We start from the raw sequence: 19690 nt of genomic DNA, 5'->3' as shown, positions 1-19690 counted from the left end.
CAGTTTTATTTGTCTACGGCAATGATGTCATACTCAAATTGAAGTAGGGGGTCACTAAATCATAAGGATCCCTGTGAGCCACATATTAACTTTGAAATGTAATAGCTATGTTTTATCCTGTTTTTATATTCAATATCCCCCAGTTACATTTTATATTTATATATTTTATGTTCAGTATCCCCCAGTTATATCTTAAACAGTATATGTTAGAGGCAGGATTTTAATCTAGATCTTCCTGTCTGAGGGCCATTTTCTATATTCATTATACCACACTGCCTCATAGCTATAACATTTTGGTTTTTTACAATGCATTATTTTTTGTTAAGAAATTTTCCTGAGACCTTAGAAAACATCAAGTTCAGCCCCATTTTTTAAAAAATGAGGAAACTGAAGTCCAAAGAAGGGATTTGTCCAAGGTCACCCAGATGGTAAACAGCAGAATCTAGATCCAAACCAAGAACCTCCAGAGAGGAATGGTCAAGAATCTGTGTATGAGTAGAGAAACAAGACAAATAGAAGGGATAATGTGGAGGTGGAATTTACAATATTTAACAACTCATTGGGTACGGGAAAGTGAAGAAAAGGGCAGAATTGATGATCATTTTGAGATGGTTAACAGTGTCTGGAATATGTGAGTGGACCTTCAACAGAAACAGGCATGGATGGAGAAAGGGCAGATGAAGGGAACAAGAAACATAGGTTCTCTTTTTGATATGTTAAATTTGAGATGTCTATGGAATATCCAAGTAGAGGTGATCAATAGACAATGTTAATGTGGGTGGGATTGGAGCCCAAAAGAAAAAAAAGTGCTAGATAATTAAATTCTGAAGTCATTTCCATAGAGGTGTCCTGAAGCCAGGGGAGTGATGAAATCTCCGCTAAGATGTGTTGAGAGAAAAGAGGGTCCAGAACAGAGTCCTGGGGTGAATTGTGGCGTTATTGTAAATATGATTCTTTTCCAACCTCTTTGGGATTTTGTCCTTTTTTTTTTTTGGAAGTGGGGAGAGATGAGGGTGAAAAAAGGAAATGAAGAAAACAAGAAATATTCTATGCCAGTTACGTTCCACCATAACAATAAAGATATCACAGGAGAAGTAGTAGAGGTGGATTCATAAAATTGTAACATTAAAGCTGGAAGAGACCCTGTTAGAAGTCTAATTAGTCCAAATCCCTCATTTTGTAGTTGATGGATGTGCAGTCTAAAAGGAGAAAGATCTTGCCCAAGGTCACAGAGGTCACAGGTACATAATTCATAATTCGAACAAGTCTTCTGACTCCAAATCTAAAACTCTGGTTCATGTCCTGACTCTGACATTTACTCACCATGTGACCCTGGGCAAGTCACATAAGCTCTAAGAAGTTAGGACCAATTGTGTTAATAATCTTTGTACAATCTACCCCACAGCATGGTTGTGAGGAAAATGATTTTTAAAAGGTCTTGTGCTGTATAAACAGGTGACAATGTGAATATCTTACAGGGCTGGCTTTAGTTCAGGTTGTGGTGTATCTCTTGAAACATTTCTATTGGTATAGCCTTGTATCATTTTAACACCAGAAAAAAGACTCCAGGCTCTTTTGCTTATGATTTTCAGGTGTAGGCAACTCCCCATCAAATACACACAGATCTTTGTCCTTCAACTTATTGTCTTAGAAAGTGGCTTAGGATACACAAGTTGAGTGACTTAGTTATGTGTGAGAGGTGAGACTTGAATGCGCATCTTCCTGACTTTCAAGACTGCTATGCTATACTTCTTCTCTTTATGCATTTATTTTTTGTTGTTCACTCTTGTTTCGGTCATATCTGACTCTTAGTGACCCCATTTGGGGTTTTCTTGGCAAGGACATTGAAGTTCTACTTACTTCTCCAGCCCATTTTACAGATAAGGAAACTGAACTCAGATTGTCCTGACTCCAGGCCTGTCCTGTCTGGGCCTATACCACCTAGCTGCCCATAAGCATTTATACCTCATTTTAAAAAAAACCCATGTACTTCAGAGTTTATGAAAGATGAGATTATCAGGAAAGTAGCCATTTCAAAATATCTACCTCCTCCCTGATTTTCTTACTTCTTCTCCCTTCCCAAACCCAAACTAGAAAGCATTTTGTCTCTTTCCAGATTTTCTATAAAACCTTGAATCTCTTCTTTGCCTCCTTTATTTTCTGCCTCATATCTGTGTACCTCTCCCCTACTCCTTACCACCATGTTAAGTTCCGTGAGCGTAGAGACTATTTCTTAGCACCAACCTTGCACATAGCATAGACATTTGAAAAGCATTTGTTGAATCAAATGGAATTCATTCACATTTATTTATGTGCCCAAACATGGCACTTTAGGCAAATTACCATTTAGGAAAAATAGTCTCAGTAGATTAAACAAACAAGCTATTTAAGCAAATGCCTAAAAATACAGGACTTTTTACATCCCTGATACACTCTCCCTTACACCCCCTATTTTTGACAGACTAAAATGTCTCTTCGGACCTATTGGCACGATTGGCAGACTGCAATCCTCATTTTATTTTGTTCATTTAATTTAAAAAGGCCTTTTATGATGCAATCATGAATTAGAGAAGGTAACCCAAAGAGTCTTTCATGGAAACTTGATTTTTTGCAAAGAAATGAACACCCACAAAGGCCAAGCTACAGCTCTCTGAATGGTCCTCAAGCACTGTAGCTGATGCTTCTATAGAGAAAATGACAGCTAGCTTGTTCTTAAGGTTTTGTCTACCTTTTTTTCCCCCAAATATAACTTCTATGACAACAACTTTGGAAAATTAAAAAAAAAAAAAGTTCCATGGCCACTAACCCGGGATCTAAAAGGACTGGGAATCTACACCTTTGATTTATTTCTAGCATATGGGCTGAAGCAGATGGTTATTTCTGGATAACTATCTGCAGCATGGTGGAGGGGGCTGAGCCAAGTGACCCAAGTCCTCATAGGAGGGTTGAGAAATACCCCAAAGTTTTGATCTTTCAAATGCTTTCTTGGGGAAGTTCTTTGTGTCACCAACAGTATCTGGCAGCTTCCTTGTGAGATTAATTTTTAAAATAGAAGTTTCCTCCACCAGGATAGTGTTTCTCCCCACCCCAAAATGGAACCCATCGAAATAGCTGGTTCATGAGGTTGACCCTAGATGGAACTCCAGTTTTTTTTATCAACTTCTCTCCTCCAATTACTTCTCTTCAAGCGGGATCCATGCCACAGGGTATTCCAGTTGTTCATTTTAGGTACATCAGCTCCGTCATTTCTCAGTGATCTCTCCTTGCTTGCAGGCCACAACCCTGTTGGGTTTGGGGTGTGAGATGGAGAGATGGGAGAGAGAGGGAATTGACAGAAATGTTAATAGCATTAAGGGTAAGCCACCAAAGTAAGCCATTCCCAAAATATTGCTTTTCACCAAGCCAGAGTTCATGGGGCTAGAGGGGAAGGGGATAAATGAGAAACTGACCACGTATTCACTAAGGTTGACGACAAGAATTTTAAAAGAAGAACAAAAACAGACCGTGGAGGAGGGAATTCACCTTGGAGGGAGGCAATAGCACAGATTTAGGAACAGGCAGTACTCATTGCTGAGATGTACCATGCATGTCATAAAATGAAATTAATGACCTCAAGAGGACAACTTTCAAGTGCTTGGTAAGCCTGCCAAAAACTCATTCCAACCCTTCTTCCTTCTATTTCAAGTTTGAACATCTTTACCCAGATCAAGCAACCTTCTGGTCTTTTCTCTCAACCCCTTTAACCAAGTCTTTGTTACTTCATTATGTGGTTCCCAACGGGGAAGCCCAAGTTCTTCCAGGTACTTCTGGCTAGGAAACTACAACCTAGACCACCCAGCCAGAGTTCCTTCTTAAGGAAAGGAAGCATGATGAAGAATGTAAAGAGGTCTTTTGCCAGCATTGAAGTGTTGAGTTTTGGACTGGGCTAAAGGCAAAGATGATAGTAGATTTAGATCAGGAAGGGACATTAAGTCTCATCCCCTCACTTTACAGATAAGGCAACAGAGGCCAAGAGAACAAAAATAATTTATCCGAGGTCACCCAGATTGTAGCAAAGTTTTGGTTTAGATTTGAGCTGTTTCCGAATCCCAGGATTCTTTCCACTCTACCCTAGTTTCTCCTTAGTAACTGCTCAGTTTACTCAAGAAGGCCAGCTTTACTGGATCACCCTCTTTTGTCTTAGCAGAAATGTACCATGTATGGAGCTGAATAGTAGGAACTTTATGGCTGGGGTCAGACTAGATATCCCCACTGGGTTCTGACGAAGTGGTTTTGGGGGATGTTTTTTGACACTACCTTGTCTACCAGCTATCATTGTGGCTTCAACAATGGCCATCCAAAACAGGTTGGTGTCTTTGCAATAATAAATTAAATATATATGTGCAATTTTGTTGCAAGGAGGTCTAGATCCATGGGAAAGTATGTCTTCATTTCTGCCAAGAGTTCTCTCTGGGTTAGTTAGATAAATTCTGTCGAACCAAATACTCTGTGACTTGTCATCATCTCTACAGATAGATGTGGGGTATGCACATACATATGTACAGATAGACATACATCTACATAGAGACACATATAGACATATATTCAGTGTATAATATAGAAAAATCTCCCAGTTATTCTATCTGAATTTGGAGTGAGCATGGGCAAAAATCCCTGCTCTCTACTTAATTCATGACCTTGAGAAGTGACTTCAGCCTCCTGGTCCTCAGTTTTCTCATCTGTAAAATGAGGGGACAGGTTATTGAGCTCTGAGGGCCCTTTGGGCTATAATCTGGTTTCAGTTTATGCCTCATATCAGCCTAGTGCCAAAGGGTGCAATTACATATATTCACCTGGCTCTTTTTACTTTTTGCCAGACAGTGGATGAACCTTGTAAAGTAAATTGCCGGAGTGCCTACCTGACCACGGCAATATTGTGCTGTGAGTTTGAGTGTCTCATTTATTTTGGTGGGGGATGGGAGGGCTGTAGAGACTACTGGGAAAGGGAAGAACTTAAATATACAGGAAATAGCAACAAATGTTAAAGTACATTTTTGTAGCAATTCATAATTTACACTATACTTTTATATATATTATTTCATTTGAGCCTTAGAGCTACTGTATAAGGAATAACAAAAAATAGAATAGTAGTTGATTTACACAGCATTTTAAAGTTCTCAAAAGCACTTTATACACAGATCTCATTCAGGCTTCACAATCATCCCGTGATGTAGGTGCAATAGGTACAATACCATTCTCATTTTTTGTATTAGATGCTGACTGTAAGTGACTTGTTAGAATTTAGTGAGCAAGTAGTGAAGCCAGGGCTGGAACTTGGGTCTCCTGATTTTTAATTCAGTAATCCCCTCTCTTGGTAGAGGGGAAATAAAGATGAATTTTTACAAAAGTTGTGGCATACAATAGGGAATGATATATTTGATTGTTCAGAGAGCCAACTTTTTAAGGTGAAGAAAGCTTAGGTAGGTGTATGCTGTATTATATACTTAGTCTACAATTTTGTTTGGAAGGTTGGAAGGCTGACAATCCAGGTAGTCTTAGTGAGAAGCTACAAATGCATCAAAAAACAGGCAAAATAACCACAGGATTGGAGGCAGCCAACAGCATCTTCAGGTACTTGGAAGATAGTTATGACAGGTATTATCGGTACCTTTATAGACTTGAGAGCTGAGACCTAGCTTCAACTCTTATTAGTCTTATGACCTTGGCCAAACCACTGGACCCCTCTAAGACTCAGTTTCCTCATCTGTTAGCTGGGAATAAAAACACAAACTATTGGGTCAGCTGGGTGGTACATAAAATAGAGCACTGGCCTTGGTTCAGAAAGACTTGTTCAGCTCTGGCCTTAGACACTTACTAGCTGTGTGACTCTAAGCATGCCACTTAACCTCCGTCTGCTTCAGTTTCCTCATCTGTAAAACTGAGATAGCAATAGCACTTCCCAGGGTTGTTGTGAGGTTAAAATGAAATTTTTGTGAAGTGCTTAGCACGGTGCTTGGCACATAGTAAACACTGTATAAATGTCCACTATTACTATTAGCCTCACAGAGTTATGAGGAAAGTGCTTTTCAAGCTTTTAACATTCCTGGTGTTCTTGTAAGCCTCCACTTGTGTACTCATCATGCCGTAGAACTAGCTTGAGGTTTTGAAGCCTAACCAGTGTATTTTGAAGGTTATATCATGCTGGAAAGACTTTGAATGTGGCTCAGTGATGAAATATAGGATTAGTCTAGTTCTCACATATACACTATATCACTGGATTTAATAATATTTGAACACGTTTCATCAATCCAGGTATACCTCCCATCAATGTGGATTTACCTTTTGTAGATTTTATGAGCACTGATAGTTTAAAAAATTATCTATTGACCATCTAAGGACAGGCGATGAGCTTCTAACTTAGACTGGTCCTCAGATGAATTATATGTATAGTTAGAGTAAGGTGGGAGAGGCTATCACTTTTCCCTTGATAAACAATAGATAATAATTTTTTTTAACCAAAGTCACTCATTAAATCTTCCACTAACGTATTGAGGGATTTCAGTCTACGTTAGGATAAGGAGTGCCCAGACCAGTTTAAAGTGCTACAAAATCCAACCATTACAGGCTAATGGCCTTTTGGAAAGCAAAATAAAATGGAAAAAAAACTTGTCACCACATATTTTTCTCCCCTTTTTCTTATGCAAATGTTAACTAGCTAAAAACCAAATTGTAGTCTATGTCTGGCTGAGAAGAACGATCAGCAAAATTCATGAGTGTTTTTCACATAATGAGCATTCAAACATTTGGTGTTCACACATCAACTGGAAAGGTCCAGTTCATGATAATTTACTGGGTATTGGTTACATGGTTGCAAGAGTTAGGACTAGAGTAGATCCACTGAGCCTAGATCTCTGCTGTGAAATTCAAGCTAGGTAATCAAAGCATTTATTAAAGTTAATTTTAAAAAGTTAATTTGCTAATTATTCTTCTCAGCTACCAACACAGAAGACCATTTGGTTTTTAGCCATTTATCAGAAAAAGGAGAGAGAAATATGTGACGATGAAAATTTTTTCCTTTTGCTTTGGTTTCCAAAGTTAATACTAAATATTAAAGGCCTCCCTTAAAAACTTAAAAGACTTTCTATAACTTAACATTTTGGAGAGTTACGTGGGGCACTATGAGAAGTTGAGTAATTTGCTCCTGGTCATATAATCAATATATATATGTCTTCCCAGTTCCAAGACCAGATCCCTATAGCTGGAGTCACAGTTGACCTTAGCATAAAAAGGACTCCAGTACCTGAGTTCTGTAATTGTTCCCATTGCTACAAATCAAGTGCAAGTCATGTCATTATTTCTCTGATGGCATGGTCTTCTTTGGCAACGAAGGATGAACACACACACACACACACACACAGCTTTTAAGTGTGGTCTTTGTCCCTGACACAAAGTACCACTCTGTGAGAAACTAGAGAGTGGAAAGGAGGAGATTAGTTGGCATGTTTGTGCCTGTATCTTACCCAGCATTTCCTGTCCTTCCTACTCCATCCTCTTCTGGGAGTAGTTCCAAGCCTGACCCCTCTCACATCTTTTAAAATATTTGCTCCTTTGATAATCTTATTCTATACCATAGCTTCAACCTCTTTGGAGACCTCTGCCAAATCAGTATCATGGGATCATAGATCTAGAATTGGAACACAATTCAAAGGTACCCTAGACCAACCTCCTCACGTTACAGGAAGCTGAGGAAACTGAGACCCAGGTCGTGACTAGCTCAGCGTCACAAAAGTCGAAAGCATCAGAGGCAAGATCTGAACCCAGTTCTCCAGCTCTGACTTTTCTCTCAACTGTAGATTCTCATTTCAACTGTTTACTGGTTGTATTGCCTGAATCTCACCAGTATTCCATATTCAATATGTTGAAAACTGAATTTATCTTTTCTCCAAAGCTTGCCCGATTTCTCTATGTTGTTGATTCACCCACTCACTGAGGCTCAAAACCTCAACTGTTATTTTTGACCCTTCCCTCTAGATTCACTCCCATGTCCAGTTAGTTGCCAAATCCTGTCCGTATTATTCCTCACAACATCTCTTACCCTCCTTTTTGTTCCCACTGCCCCTCCCTAGTCTGGATTCTAATTAACTCCTATCCAAGCCATTGCAATAGCCTGATTATACCTCTTTCAATCTTACCCCACTAAAAGCTATCCTTTTCTCTGGATGCCAGATGAATTTTTCTTATGCAAGCCCTAATCATACACTTGCATCCAGTAGTCAGAACTTCATTGCCATTCATTTAACAAACTAGAGATTCAAGGACCTCTGTTACTTGGCATCAGTCTACTTTTTCAGCTTTAATTCACCATTCTCCATCCTCCATTTCATCTGTTCTATGCTTCAACAAAACTGGACAGCTCACCTTGTTTTGTACACATCCCATACTTTTTTGTCTCTTTGCTTTTATTTACTTCTCTGTGCCCAGAATTAAGTCCCCTTTTCACATCACTTCATTTTTACATGTTGAAATGTTGCTCATCCTACAAGACCCAATTCAAATACTACCTTTTCCCCAATGCCTTTCTTGATCCCCTCAGTCCAAAATTATTTTCTCTTCCTCAGGCCTAAAATAGTACTTTGTTTTATATGACTCATATATTTATTCTGTCTTGTGTATCCTGGTAACTTGTGTATGTATCTCAGCGCACACACACACACACACACACACACACACACACACTCACACCACTAGATTATCAGCTCCATGAGGGCAGGGAACATGTCATTCCATCTTTATGTCTCCCATTGTCCATATTTGATACATTTTTGTTGAACTGAATTGAATTGGGGAAATATTGAACTGAATATAGAAGATAAGGTGATATAGAAATGGAGCCAATCTTAGATAGAATGTTACCCTCGGGTACTACAACTTTTAAATGAAAGACCATCTCCCCAATTTTAATTTGCCATTGTGTTAGCACAAGAGTTAAGGGGGAAAGATCTGGTTCTGAGGTCCATTTTCCTAAATAAGGTCTATCTGCCCACTCAAAGTTGTTCAACCAAATCCAGCATACCTCAAATTCCACTTATTTTAATTGAACTTATAATTTGTTAGGGCTTTCTATGTACAGAGCACCATGGAAGACACAAAATTTAGATAGGACCTGGTCCCTATTCACATAGTTTAGTTAGATGTGACACATGCATAAATAAAAGAGGGATATTAAATGAAGGATTAGAAATATCTAGTAGATTTCAGATTAGTCTAACTCCTATGCCTAAGGACAATTCAGTATTGGTAGGTCCAAATAGGCCACCAGAATGTCTGTTTAAAGAAATCTGTTCTTATTAGTTCTTCCAGAAATCAACTGTTCATTTTTATGTGATTAAGCGAAGGGGATGATGGTCCTCAGCTATCATTTTCTCAGCCCTGAAATGGAGGTCAAAGAGCTTCCTAACTTCTAAGTCAATATTGCTTCCATGATGTCACCATGCCTCTCCTCTAATTGTCTTGGCTGTTCCTTCTTTGAGAAGATGAGTTGTTTCAGGTTTCAGTATCATTATTAAACTATAAAAACTGCAAGGGTAGGAACTGTGCCCTGATTATCTTTGTGAGGAGGCACTGTGTCCTCATCTATAGAATAATGAGGGGGAAAGGTGAACTAGTTGACTTCTGAGGACCCTTTCCCTCCAAATCTGTGCTCCTCCTAATGAGTACCCCAAACCACAATATTTGAATGAACATCGGTACACCATGGACAGCCCCCTTAGAATGAATGCCAGAGGAGACCCAATACCTTGGTAATCTGAGGTTAAAACATTTTGTTCAGGGCTGGTGTAGAGAAAGGAGAGAGTGGGAATGGTGAACCTCAGTAAAGTTCTAAAATGGGAAATAATACATATTCACTGTGTCCCAGAAAGAGTTAACAGTTTAAGGCAGAAAGCCCAGTTAGTTAGTTAATATGTTTGATGACAAATAGACTACTTCTCTTCTTGGAAGGGATGTTAGTTATTAAATGTAGGGAGGCTATTAAATGTAGTCACTTTTGAGGAAGGCTAAAGATGGGTGGGAGGAAGATGAGCCAACAACATTTTTAGCTCTGACTTTAGCCAAGCCCAGCAGTAAGATCCCATACCGAACTGTGACCCTTAGATCAGAATTCTGGGGAGCTACCTGCAAAGGAAGCCTGTGTCAGTGCTCCATGGAGAAGCCATACATCCCAAATTAGTGGACTTTAAACATGTTTTTAGTCCATGGACAATTTCAGGAGGGCTGAAGATTTCACAGACCCCACCCCCCGCCTTGACCTCCCTCCACCTCCCTCTCAGTAAAATCCTGCTTTCTCCCCTTTCCGCTCCCCCCCAAATAATGAGCAGAATGGAACTGCTTGAGGTAAGGCACTAATGAGAAGATGCTTGCTTCTTATTCAACTTAATTCTTATTAAACATATCTCTGATTGCTCAACAGCAACCATGTAAATGATTAATTTGGGCCAAGAACCACAAGTATAGATGTGGTCATGTTGGAAACATGCACAGTTCCAGAAAGCAGCCCCAGGACCCTGCCTGCACTTATGTTATTGTTTGAGAACCACTGTTACAGTACATGGTTTTTGTAAGATAGGAGGAAGACAGAAGGAAGGAATCACCCCTTATCCCTTCTACTCTTTGCCCAGCCAGGCGGTGTTTTGCCAATGTTTTTGTGAGTGTTGTGTGTCTCAGTATGACTAATGCACTCACAGGTGATCTTGGTCCAGTAGTGCAGGAAGACACAGACCTACTGGGCCACCGAATGCTGTGCTTAAATAAGCCTGAATAATTCAGGGGAAGGAAAGAGGCCTCTAAGGCAGTGATTGCCAGTCAATTGATATGAGTCAAACTAAGCTTAAAAAAAAAAGGAAAGGAAAGGAAAAGGAAAATCCTCAGTGTGATTAAAAAGGATTTCTTCATACTTATCCCAGCATTTGATTTCAAGGAGGTAGAACTGGGATCCTCTAAATAATATTTCATTGCCAAATGACTAGACTGAGTCTGTAGTTTTCAATTTACCACTTGTTTTAGTGGGAAATTCCTAAATTGCCATACTTTCAGTGTGGGGTTTTTGTGGGGAAGACAGCTAGATTAAATTTTTTCCTCTTGAGATAACCTACCCAGGACTTTATAAATGGGATGAGATAAATGCCCCCTCTCCCCAGAAATTCCCTGGAGATGAACCCATCCCCATTGCTCTCAATGCAACAATAGCGGGACCTTTAGAGCAGAACACACAGTGACTCTTACCCAATGGGGATGATGCTCAGGAAGGCGAGGAAGGATGATAGGGCAAAGCAAAAGCCAGTGAACTTATCCATGGTGAGCTGATAGATCTCATTGAATGTGGTGGATGTCACCACCCCGGTGAGGGCCAGTGCCAACTGGAGTATCACAAACACTTTTCCTGTAAAAGGGACCAAAAGGTCACTGAGAATGATTTTATCAGGACATACCATTCTATTCTAAAACTTAGAAGAGCTTCTGTGGGGTCCTTCAAAATGTTCCCTCAACGCCTAGGTAATCAGAGTCTATTTCTCCCAGTAAGTTTTTTCTTCTGGATTTCTTTGGACTTTCTGGAGACAAGTTGGTAACAAAACCCATAATGGGGCTCTCAGAGTCTTTCTCACCCTTTCTTGGGCTGTATTGACTGACCAATGTGATTCCTAGCAAACAGTATTTGTGCACTGAAGAGTGTTTAATATGCCCTTTCTATTCTATCTTTTACTGGAAGCATCCCCAACCTATCTTAATCCTAGTACCTTCCCTCTCTTAATTATCTCCTATTTATCCTATGTGTATCTTGTTTCTATAGATTTGTTTGTTGTCTCTCTCATCAAATTGTGTCCCTTGAGGACTGGCACTGTCTTTTTGCCTTTTTTTGAATCTCCAGTATCAAGCACAGTGTGAGGTACATAGTAGGAATTGAATAAATATTGATTGATTGGTTGGCAGCCAGCAGTAAGTGCTACTTACTGGCATAACTCCATGAATTCTCCAAGACCTTGGAGTCTACCCTAGGCTTCCCCATTCCCCAAACCAGGCCAGTAATCCATAGTGCATTTCTCCTCACCGTAGGAAGATCCCTTTATAAGCTTGGATAGTGCCGATCGGATTGTCGTTATTGGGATGAGAGCAAACAGCATGACAGCCCGGGCTGTAATGTGACCAAACAAGAAAAATTAGTGAAGCCTGACCTTGTCTGTCTAGAGTAACAGCCTCCTCATCAGAGTTCAGTGTTGACCCAGTCATAAGAGCCTGTCCTGGAAGACTGAGCTCCTAGAAACTGGGTGGGGTCTGTGCCTAATCCAGCTGGCTGAGCACCTAAGGTAGCCATAGGTAAGAGGATGGAGTAATCCTCTTCATCTTCACCAAGAACAATGACAAATACCTCTTTATGCTCCCTCCCTCCCTCACTCCTCTATTTGTATCCAATGGAAAAAAAAAAACACTTGGAAGAGCTGCCAGGAAATGGCTTTTTTCTCATACGCCAGAAGTTGGTGCTAGATCGTAGAGCTAGAGTTGCTGGAAGGGATCTTAGAAGTCCAACCTTTAATTTCCAGTGAAGGAAACTGAGATCTAGAGACGTTAAGGTCATTCATGTAGAAGAGGCAGGGGTGCAGAACCAGAATCATACAAGAGGATCGTCAGTGCTAGAAGGGTTCTTGGAAATCACCATATCCACTCCCCTCATTCCTCAAATAAGGAAACAGGCACAGAAAGGTTAAGTGATTTGCCTAGGATCACACAGCTAGTAAGTATGTGATGCAGGATTTGCACTCAGATCCTTTGACTCCCAAACCAACATTCTTTTTTCCACTGTGCTACAATTACAGTTTGGATTAAAATCTGTTTCTTTCCACACACCCCAGCTACTTTTCCTAGTGTTTAAGTTTAATAGCAGTTGCTCTCAAGAGCGAGTCAATAGGTCTCTGAGAACTGTTTTTGAAGAAAAGAGGGAAGGGGAAGTTGAAAGAGAAAGGTGGGGGAGGGAACCAGAGTTAAACCCTTTTCTTCTCCCTCAGTCAGAGCAGCGTCCCCCAAAAGCCACTTCCTTGCCACTGAAGACCTGTCTTCAGGCTCCAGATAGAGCCCCTTCCCACCCTATCTCCCAGTGCTTTCACTCTGCCCTTTTTCTCTTCCATAATTCAGAAAGGGCAGCCTCCCTCTGAAGCTAGGGTACTTCACCAGCATAACAAACACTAGCTTCTCCATTCATTTCACTGTTTGGGAAAGGGGAAGGAGAGAAGAGGGTGGGGAGACAATGTGATTTAATGGAAGACCACTGGGTTCAGAATCAGAACACTGGGGGATTGAAACCCACCTCTGCTCTTTCCTAACTGAGGGATCTCAGGCAAGTTCCTTAACCTCCTGGGTCTCAGTTTCCTCATCTGTAAAATGAGTGCCTTGGACTCAGTGGCATCTAAGGTCCCTTCTAGCTCTCTATATACTTCCCAACATATTATCTAAACATTTATGTATATCAAAAAATAAACATTTATGTATATAATAAATGATGTTCATATGAATTATCATAAATGCATACCCCTTTTAAAGTAGGCCCAAATTGCTCTCAGCATAACCAGTTCTTCCACCTGCCACCTAATGATTTTTTTTTAACGTAAAGCCTCACGTGTGCAACTTCTTCCACATGCAAGAAGCCTTGGAAAAACATCCTCATCAATCTAGAGGTAAGAGCTGCTCATGGAAACCCTGATGGGTTAGGGATGGCAATGACACAGAGTCCATTGATGAAGAAAACAGGCAAGGGTGAGAGTTAGAGATAGATCCAGCAAGTTTCATCTTGTGTGATTACTAACCCTTGGCCTCCCCTACCCTCTCTCTGTCATTTACCATCTCATCTTTCCCACAGAAGCCCCTTCTATGACTCCTCTATCTTTCAAAGATCTCTTCTTCTGAACTCCTAGCACTTCATCTCTATTAGGCATCTTGGCAGCCAATCAGTTCAGTTCGATCATTGTCTGACTCTCTGTGACTCCATTTGGGGCCTTTTTTTTGGCAAAGTGGATTGCCATTTCCTTCTAAACCTGCTCTATGGGATTTCTTTCCCATGTGTTAACCTTGATCTAAAATATAAAATTAGAAGCCCTTTTAGGGCAGATCTGACTCCTTTTCTGTATTTCCCACTGCCCAACCTGCCCATTTTACAGGTGAAGGAATGGAGGCCCAGAGAAGTGGGTAGTAAGTGACAGAGCTGGGATTTGAACTTAGATCTCCAGATCCTACTAACTATTTGGATTGGAAACAGCCAAACTCACCAATATAGAACATGTAGGTTTCCTTCACAAAGGTCAGGAGCAGCGAGCCAGCTCCAAAGGAGACCATTCCTATCAAAATCATGGTGGTGTCCCGGCAGCACCTAGAAAAGACCAGGACTCCCAGGAAGCTGGTGATGAAGATGGTATAGCCAGCTGCCATCCCATAGCCCACTTGCACGTGGTTCCAGCTCAGTGGCTCCCTTAACACAAAAAGGGGCATCACATCAACTGTACCCACCACTGCCAAGTCATAGATGATGGCCCCTGCAAAAAGCAGGGCAATGATAGCTTTGCGAGGCTCTCTTTTCCCCAGGGAAGGCAGCTCCACCACCCCTCCCCTTTTCTCTGGATGGTCAGGGTCCAGAGTGCGATAAGTGCCTATGGTCCCAGATACAGTGTCCACCACACCAAAGGCTTTACTAGGCTTGACCTCAGGCTCTGGGACCTTGAGGACAAAGAGACTATAGAGGAAAGCAAATGTGGCACAGCCTACACTAGATACAGCAAGGACAACACCTTGCCGGTTGCCCACTCTGAGTAAGTTGAACAGGTGACCAGAAGCAATGCTCCCACAGAAGCCTGCCAGACCCAAGATCAAGTCAATGATGATGAGCCTCACAGAGCGCCGGCCCTTAGAGGAGCTCAGGGAGCCCAGAGCCATGACGCCTGACCAGAAAGCCGTGAAGCCCCCAGAGAGTCCTGCCAGGGCGGCAGCCCCATACATCACTTCTACTGGCCAGTCCAATAGGATCTTCAGCAAAAGGAAGAGGCGAGAGAGGAGGTAACCCAAGAGGGGGACGCAGATGGAAATTTTCCGATTGTAGCGGTCGCTGAGCCAGCCCAGCCCATAGGCTGAAAGCAATGGGGTGAGGCCCACCACAAGGTTGTAGATGATGTAGAAGTTGGAGATGGCTTTCTGCTGAGCATCCTCACTGGCCCCCCTGGGGCTGGAGGAATTGGTGTGGTTAGAGAAACTTGAAAGGTTGTAGTAATTCTTGACCACCAGGAGCAGCCCTGCATCATAGAAGGAGGCAGCTACCTGGGCGGAGGCCACCACTGGTTCAATCCAGGTCCTCATCACTCCTGTCTCGAGACAGCTCCTCCTTAGGTCCTGATCCATAGTGGTCAGATCCTCACTGAGATCTGGGCTCTTGTCAGAGGGTAGTGGGAGTTTAAGGGAACGAAGGGAAAGAGACCTGCTGTAGGAGCAGAGAAAATCTCATAATTTGTTACCTTGCCAAGGGGAGATGAGTAAAGTTCAAGGAAAGGGGGGAAAAAGAGGGAAAGAGACAGAGTCAGAGGTAGACACCAATGGAAAGAATGATCTCTCTGAGGTGTGTGTGTGTGTGTGTGTGTGTGTGTGTGTGTGTGTGTGTGTGTGTGTGTGTGAGAGAGAGAGAGAGAGAGAGAGAGAGAGAGAGAGAGAGAGAGAGAGAGAGAGAGAGAGAGAGAGAGAGGCAGAGAGAGGCAGAGGCAGAGGCAGAGGCAGAGGCTGAGGCTGCCTGTATCATAGACAGGAGCAGCTACAGAGTGAAGACTGTCCTTAACTTGGCTTTTTTCTCCCCTCCCACTGTCAGAAGCCTTGTTGCTGTGAGCTCTACCTTGAACTCCCGCCCACAGTGGGAGGGATCGCTTCCGCTTTCTTTGCTCTGAGAGGACGTAGAGAATTAGCTCCTAAAGTGGGGAGAGTTGATTGTGTCATTCCGGGGAGGAGAAAGAGTTGGCACAGTTTCTACAGATAAGTGACTGCCCCTAGATTTGATGTATCCAAAGCTAGATAAATGTATTTAGCAGGGGCAAGGGTGGAGCCAGTGCAGAAAGAAGGAGCCTTAGCTGTGACTCAGGACATTCAACCTGAAAAGGGCACAGATTGTGGGGAGGGAAGGAGGGATGGATGGAGAAAGAAGGTATGCTACAATAGATAGTGCACTGAATTTTGATTCAGAGATGTGGGTTCAAATCCCAACTTTGCCATTTAGCCTGGGGCAAATTATTTAATCTCTCTGAACCTTAGTTTCATGCATAAAATGAGGATGTTGGACTGGATGCTCTGTGATGACATCAGGATCAGAACCTTGGAGCTGGGACCATCAAGTACAACCCTTCTCTCCATAGAGAAGGAAACTAAGACCCAGAGATGTGTCATGACTAGTTAGTGTCTGAGGTTCTTCCTGATTCCAAGTCTACAATCTTATTAGTGGAACCAAAGAAGATTCCCTCAGTATCCATCAGACCCATGTAGGCAGGTTCCTTTCCTGGTACTAACTGATCAATGACATGGGGTGGGGAGTGGTGGAAGGGGGAAACAGGTTTAATTTTTAGGGTAAGTCACTAATAAGCTTCTGATCAGGACAATTTCTTTGCAACCAGACTGAACTTTTCAGGAAAGTCTTTCAACTGTAGAAAAGAACTCACAGTGATTCAGGGTAAAGGACATTTTTTTAAACAAAGTCAAAACTGAGAACATTTACTGCCTTTCTTTCCACTCAGCATATGTTCTGGAGAACTGGGGAGCCAAGGTTCTATCTTTAAATCATCTCATTTAAGAGGTAGCTAGGTGGCTCAGTGGATAAAGTACTAAACCGAGAGTCTGAATACAAATCCAGACTCAAACACTTATTAGTTGTGTGACCCCAGATAAGTCATTTAACAAGGCTGCCTCAGTTTTCTTATATGTAAAATGGGGATAATATTGGCACCTATCTCCCAAGTTGTCATGAGCATAAAATGAGATCATATTTGTAAAGAGTTTTGCAAATCTTAGTGTTTATATAAAAGCTCACATATTTAGAAATCCCATTGCTACGAAGCAACACATCTGTGGCAGCTGGGTTGGGCTAGAAGAGCCCGGGGAAAGGTAGCCAAGGGTATGGATATTGTACCTAGAGAAACAGTTCCGTTGAAGGAGTAGAAGCTACCCTCAAATTCAAACTGAACAGTACCTACAGAAGGAACTTCCCCTTCTTGACAATAGTAAAGGATAATAGATGGAGTGGGGAAGATCCTACTGAAATGGTAGGGAACAGGAGTTGGGGCGTACCTATTGATAGAAACCAAAGGGAGCCTATATTGTTAAGAAAAGTTAAGATTAAGTCTAAGTTAAGAAAAAACTACAGTTCCAGAGATAGGAGTATTCCTTCTCCAAACAAGCCTTCCTCAGTAGCCTTTTTTAGTCCTTTGCTTTCTGGGCTGGGAAAGAGGAGGGGCCCTTGGTGTGGTGGACGCTGTGTCATTAGCATTTATGACACCCTGGACCCTGCCCATCCAGAGAAAAGGGAAAGTGTTGTAGAGCCCATTTGGAAAGGAGGGGGACAGCCTGGAGTTTGGCTGAGAACACAGGAAAGAGCAGAGGTATATAGGTAATATGTGCCCTGCCCCACCAGGCACCAGTAACCCTCATCTCCTGAATCCATCTTCTTAGCTTGAATTGAGAGCTCTACCATTTCCTGAGGCTTCTTCTCCTACCTTGCTCCACATCACCCCCACATCACCAGTCTCTGCTGGCTGAGATTAGCCTCTCAGCTAATTTTTTGTTTTTGGAACTACACAGGAGCTCCACAGATTCCATGGATGTACTACAGGGAGTATATATGGAGAACTTGTATGGACAAAAAAAAATGACATCTTTATTTTAATGAGATTGTCAGCCTATGTATCTTATACATTGAAAAATGTTCTGAGAAGGAAACCAAAGGCATCACACACACACACACACACACACACACACACAACACCTGGGTCATTTCTAAGGTCCTTTCCTGTTCAAAACTAACCAGTCTGTCATCTTCCTTTCTGACACCAGGGCTACAGAATTGTGTGACCTGGAGTGCCTGCAGGAAGGTTGAGAAGGCCCAATGGGGCCCAGTCAGTCAAGGGCCCTTCTCCTCACATGTATGCACCGCCTTCTCAGTAGTCTCATCTAAGTGAAATCAGGTCAAAAATGAACATTAAAGCAGCTTTGAAGGGGGAGAGTGTCACAAAGGGCAGTTAGGGAGGAAGTCTGATTCTTGGTCAATGATGTCACAGAGTATGACTGTACCCCCGGGGGTCAAAGATTTAGAGACGGAGAGTAAGGTGGAAGCCATCCAGTGCAGTTATCACGGGAGGCTTGCTCATGGTGACACAGCTGATCTAAGCTGTTTGTGGGACTCATCTCCTTTGCAAAGACACTTGTAGTCACTTCCTGGTTCTCTTTCAGTCATTCTCCTGAAGCTGGCTTTAGGATCAGAGCTTTAGAGCTAGAAGGGGTCTTAGAGAACTTTGGCTCCAGCTCCTTCATGTTACAGATACGATAACATAGAAACCCCACTGTTTATCTATTAAAGTTCTTCACAATCTGGTCCCAACCTATATTTTTAGCTTCATTAGTTTTTACTCCCCACCCTGCAATCCTTGATCCAGCCAAACTGGCCTAGTTTGTGTTTCTCATTGCCACTCACTTGTTATACACAGTACTACATCTCCCATTTCTGTGCCTTTGCATGGGCCATGCCTTGTCAGGAATGCCCTTCCTTGGGACATCTGAATCACAGATGTGCTCTCTTCCTTTAGGATGTAGCTCAAGCATCATCTTCTGCCTGGAGCCTTTCTTTATGCTCCTAATTGCTAGTGCCTTTCCTTTCCAATTTTCTACCTTTGAATATCTTGGTGTTTATTAAATTTCTATTTGTGCTGTATATATTAAAAATGGAATATATTTCTATATCATTTAGCTATAGTATTGATTATATATCATGTAATGTTATATTATGATATATACTTAAATATATTAATTACATGTAACATATTGATATGTAATTATATAAAATACTGATTTTCTCCCCCATTATAAATGTAAATTCTTTGCAAGGAGTGATTATTTTCTTATTTGTATTTATATCCCCAGTACCATGTTAGTTATAGATAAAGAAACTGAGCTTGCACAGTTTGCTTCTAGGAAATATCTGAAGCAGGACTTGAACTCAGGTCTTCTTTCCTCTAAGTCCAGATCTCTAGCCTCTCTACACCAGATATATCAAATACCCAGCCTGCAGTCCACATGAGTCCCACAATACTCCTGAATGTTATCCAAACCTACTATAATTCTTGCCTTTTAAATGGATGGGGGAGGAGATGGAAGGGGAGGCAGAGAATTTGGAATTGAAAATTTAAAAAAAATATTATTGAATTTTATTATTTAACAATTTTAAATGTAATTAGAAAATATTTAATAAAATCAAAATATAATAAAGCAGATAAAGTTAATATATGGCATATGCATATATGCAGTCTCAAGGATTTTTATATATGATGTAGGGGGCCCTATTTCTATTTGAGTTTGACATCACTAGTTTATACCATCTGTCTTTAAGATTTGGGATTTATTGTACCCAAGGGAAAAATTCCGTCTTCTCCTCTGAGAG

General features: G+C 41.5%; 1 protein-coding gene across 1 annotated transcript; it reads right to left on the bottom strand.

The window, feature by feature from the left end:
• Positions 1 to 2288: 2288 nt before the first annotated feature.
• Positions 2289 to 15874, bottom strand: SLC46A2 (solute carrier family 46 member 2). The gene is made up of 4 exons (XM_072598042.1): positions 14289 to 15874; positions 12083 to 12166; positions 11260 to 11416; positions 2289 to 3282 (listed from the first exon to the last, which is right to left on the bottom strand). Exons 1-4 carry the CDS (start codon positions 15406 to 15408, stop codon positions 3243 to 3245), a joined length of 1401 nt encoding a protein of 466 aa, XP_072454143.1. The 5' UTR covers positions 15409 to 15874; the 3' UTR covers positions 2289 to 3242.
• Between the last annotated feature and the right edge of the window lie 3816 nt (positions 15875 to 19690).

This window comes from Notamacropus eugenii, chromosome 3, assembly GCF_028372415.1.
Source record: "Notamacropus eugenii isolate mMacEug1 chromosome 3, mMacEug1.pri_v2, whole genome shotgun sequence".
In the NCBI taxonomy this organism is placed as follows: Eukaryota; Metazoa; Chordata; class Mammalia; order Diprotodontia; family Macropodidae; genus Notamacropus; species Notamacropus eugenii.
The sequence above is the reverse complement of the archived record's forward strand: the minus strand, read 5'-3'. Positions and strand labels throughout refer to the sequence as shown.

What these genes read in the sequence shown, in the direction of transcription:
- SLC46A2 (XM_072598042.1), bottom strand. Translation starts at nt 15,408, where the DNA reads ATGGATCAGGACCTAAGGAGGAGCTGTCTCGAGACAGGAGTGATGAGG. An exon ending in AACCTACATGTTCTATATTG is followed by an intron (nt 12,167 to 14,288) that starts GTGAGTTTGGCT and finishes GTCACATTACAG; the next exon opens with CCCGGGCTGTCATGCTGTTT. An exon ending in CTGAGCATCATCCCCATTGG is followed by an intron (nt 3,283 to 11,259) that starts GTAAGAGTCACT and finishes CAAACCCAACAG; the next exon opens with GGTTGTGGCCTGCAAGCAAG.